This window comes from Plasmodium gaboni, chromosome 7 (genome assembly GCF_001602025.1).
Source record: "Plasmodium gaboni strain SY75 chromosome 7, whole genome shotgun sequence".
NCBI lineage: Eukaryota > Apicomplexa > Aconoidasida > Haemosporida > Plasmodiidae > Plasmodium > Plasmodium gaboni.
The window spans coordinates 353,565-356,791 of NC_031487.1; the positions used below are offsets into that span (position 1 = coordinate 353,565).

At 18.1% G+C, this 3,227-nt stretch overlaps 2 protein-coding genes across 2 annotated transcripts; one reads left to right on the forward strand and one right to left on the reverse strand.

The window, feature by feature from the left end:
• Positions 1-157: 157 nt before the first annotated feature.
• Positions 158-1,261, forward strand: PGSY75_0710400 (putative DNA repair protein; the record flags this gene model as incomplete). The annotated part of the gene is made up of 1 exon (XM_018784966.1): positions 158-1,261. One exon carries the CDS (start codon positions 158-160, stop codon positions 1,259-1,261), a length of 1,104 nt encoding a protein of 367 aa, XP_018642467.1.
• A 358-nt stretch (positions 1,262-1,619) lies between these two features.
• On the reverse strand, positions 1,620-3,051 carry PGSY75_0710500 (hypothetical protein; the record flags this gene model as incomplete). The annotated part of the gene is made up of 5 exons (XM_018784967.1): positions 1,620-1,696; positions 1,844-1,930; positions 2,071-2,199; positions 2,415-2,625; positions 2,806-3,051. The coding sequence occupies 5 exons, from the start codon at positions 3,049-3,051 to the stop codon at positions 1,620-1,622; spliced, it is 750 nt and encodes a 249-aa protein (XP_018642468.1).
• Positions 3,052-3,227: the final 176 nt, after the last annotated feature.

Genomic DNA, 3,227 nt, shown 5'->3' on the forward strand with positions numbered 1-3,227 from the left:
TTTTTTTTTTTTTTTTTTTTTGTTGTAAGAGAAAATACCAAAAGTTTAATACTGTTTTCTCCCCATAAATTATATTACCACATCATTTATATATATATATATATTTTTTTTTTTTATTATTATTTTTCCTTTTCTGTTTCAATTTGTTTTGAAGAATATGATACATAGCGATGAATCACAAAATGATGAAGAAAAAGTAAATTATAATAATATTTTATTTGAAAATAATATAAGTGATGAAATTGATTATTTTGATGATCGTTTACCCCATATAAACTTTTATTTGAAATTTCAAAAAAAAGATTTTATGCAAAACTTTTTTGATAAAGTTTCAAAAGAACAGAAAGCTGAAAGTGATGAAAAGAAAATAGAAATATTAATAAATCCATATGATATACATGATATAGAAAATGAAAATAAATATGAAGACACTAATATGAATGATATTATAAATGATAATGAAGGAGGATTTCTTTTAGACAATGATGAGGATGATGATAATAATAATTTATATGTTATAAATAATAATAATAATAATATTCCTAATGATTGCTTATCTTTGGATATTAAAGATGATATATTTCATTTAGATGATCAAGAAGAATATACAAAAAAAATAAATGAGAATTTTCAGAAAAATAAGAACGAATTTATATTTAGTATAGAAAGGGTAATAGAAAATGAAGAAGAAAATATAAAAACAGAAAAATGCTTTTTATGTAATAAAAAAAAAAAAAATTATAATGAAACATTAGTTCATATTAATATATATTTATGTAAAGAATGTAAAGCTTTAGATAGTAATTTTAGAATGATTTCATTAACAAAATTAATTAAAAAATATTCTTTAAATACATATGATTTATCCAAATATGAAAAACAGCTAGCTTTATTATCTACAAAAAATCCACGTGGATATATGAAACAAATGAAATTGTATTTTATATTCCAAATTAAAGAAATTGCATTAAGAAAACATGGTTCTTTACTTACAGTCAAAAATTTATATAATAATAAACTCTTAAATATAAATTCATCATCTTCTACAAATAAGATGAACAAAACGAAAAAACTTATACATAAATTTAAAAAAACGAAAACTATTTTTAGCAAGCAAGTTAGAAATATGGAACAACTTAAAATTATATGTGAAGATAATGAACATGATTTTGATACACCTGTGTGTATTAATCAGAATGATAACACATATAATAAAAAATGTAAAAAGTGCAGTTATTGTGTTGAATATATGCAATTTTAAAATTAAGAAAAAAAATAATATAAAATGAAATAAAATGAAATCATAAAGATAAAGAGCTAACCATTTATAAGAAAGTATACTACTATTAAAAAGTAGTACACACACACATATATATATATATATATATATATATATATATATATTTATATGTTTTAATTTTTTTTGTGTAAATAATTAAATGTTACTAAAAAAATTTTTTTTTTTTTAAAGTATATTATATTAACAAATTATAAATTTTTGTTAAAAAAAAAAAAAAAATTACATAAGTATTGATACATATGGAATATTGTAATTACAAATGATATTATAAATTTTTACTCATTTGACGTGTGTTAATTTACCTTTATTTAATTATTTACTAATCAAAAAATCTTTTAATATTATCCGATGGTTCTTCTTTCAAATTATAAACAAATGTATACCAATCGATTATTCCTAAAAAGAAAATAAAATGAAATAAATTGGAGTATATTAAAATTCTCATAAATGGTATTTGATAAAAAGTTAACATATATATATATATATATATATATATATATATATGTATAATTATTTACTTATGGTATATGATTATTTTTTTACCATCTGAGGGAGCCCATTCATGAATTTTATTTATAAATTGTTCTTTTGTTAATTCTTCATAATCGCTAAATGATGAGAAAACACATTCTAAAAAAATAAAATGAATATATATATATATATATATATATATATATATATATAAATATGTATTTATTTAAAGGTCATATAATTTCTTTCCTTCCTATGATAACATTATAATATTATTATTTCTTTTTTCTTTTTATTACGTATGGCGTCATTCGATATAGGCATTTCACTAATATAATCATTTATTATTTTTAAATTTATTTTGGTATTTTTATTTTTCACTTGTTCACTTATCTTCCTACAATTCTCAACATAAACAATTGGAGATACTAAAAAGTTAAATGAACATGACCATGAAAAAATCAGGTCATAAAATGAATACAGTGTGTATATGCCCATATAATATATATATATATATATATATATACATTTCTTATACATATATTAATTCTTTTATTTTTTTATTTCTTCAAATAATATATATACCTGGTATATTTATAGAACCTTGGTTTTTTATTTGCCCAGAATGGTATATTTATAGAACCTTGGTTTTTTATTTGCCCAGAATTTACTGTGAGAGGCCATTCAAATTTATTGTTTATTAAAAAATTTTTTAGAATGTCAAAATTTATATAATCATTATTAAATAAAATTTCCCATTTTTTTGTTTTTTTTTTCTTGTCAAGTTCTATAAATTCGTTGTTATGAGAAATTACGTGACCCAATAATTCTTTGTCTGATAAACGACCAAATATCTACAACAGAAAAAAAAAAAAAAAAAAAAATAAAATAATAATAATAAACGTAAATATATATATATATATATATATTATATGTGATATATATATATATTATCGTTGAAATAAATACAAAGCAGTTCCTTCCTTCGCCACCCTTTTATATATCATGTTTAGATTTATGTTTTTATTTTTTACTTTTATTATGTCAAAAACTAGAAATGCCTTTGGATTAAAGTGTTTAAGATTTTTCCTATTTCTTACACTTCGATGTTTTTTTTTTTGCTGTTCATATAATATATTATTTTTGGCGTTAACAATTTTTAACATAAACTTTTTTTTTAAAACATAACTTTTTAATTGTTTGTTTTCAGTATGTGTTAATAAAAGATATGAAATAAATATACAAAAAAAATTAGCCAAACATATTTTCAATAATATCATTTCTTATACATTTTAATCCTCTATCAAAAAAAAAAAAAAAAAAAAAAAAAAAAAAAAAAAAAAAAAAAAAAAAAAAAAAAAAAAAAAAAAAAAAAAAAAAAAAAAAAAAAAAAAAAAAAAAAAAAAAAAAAAAAAAAAAAAAAAAAAAAAAAAAAAAAAAAAATTAAAAAAAAAAA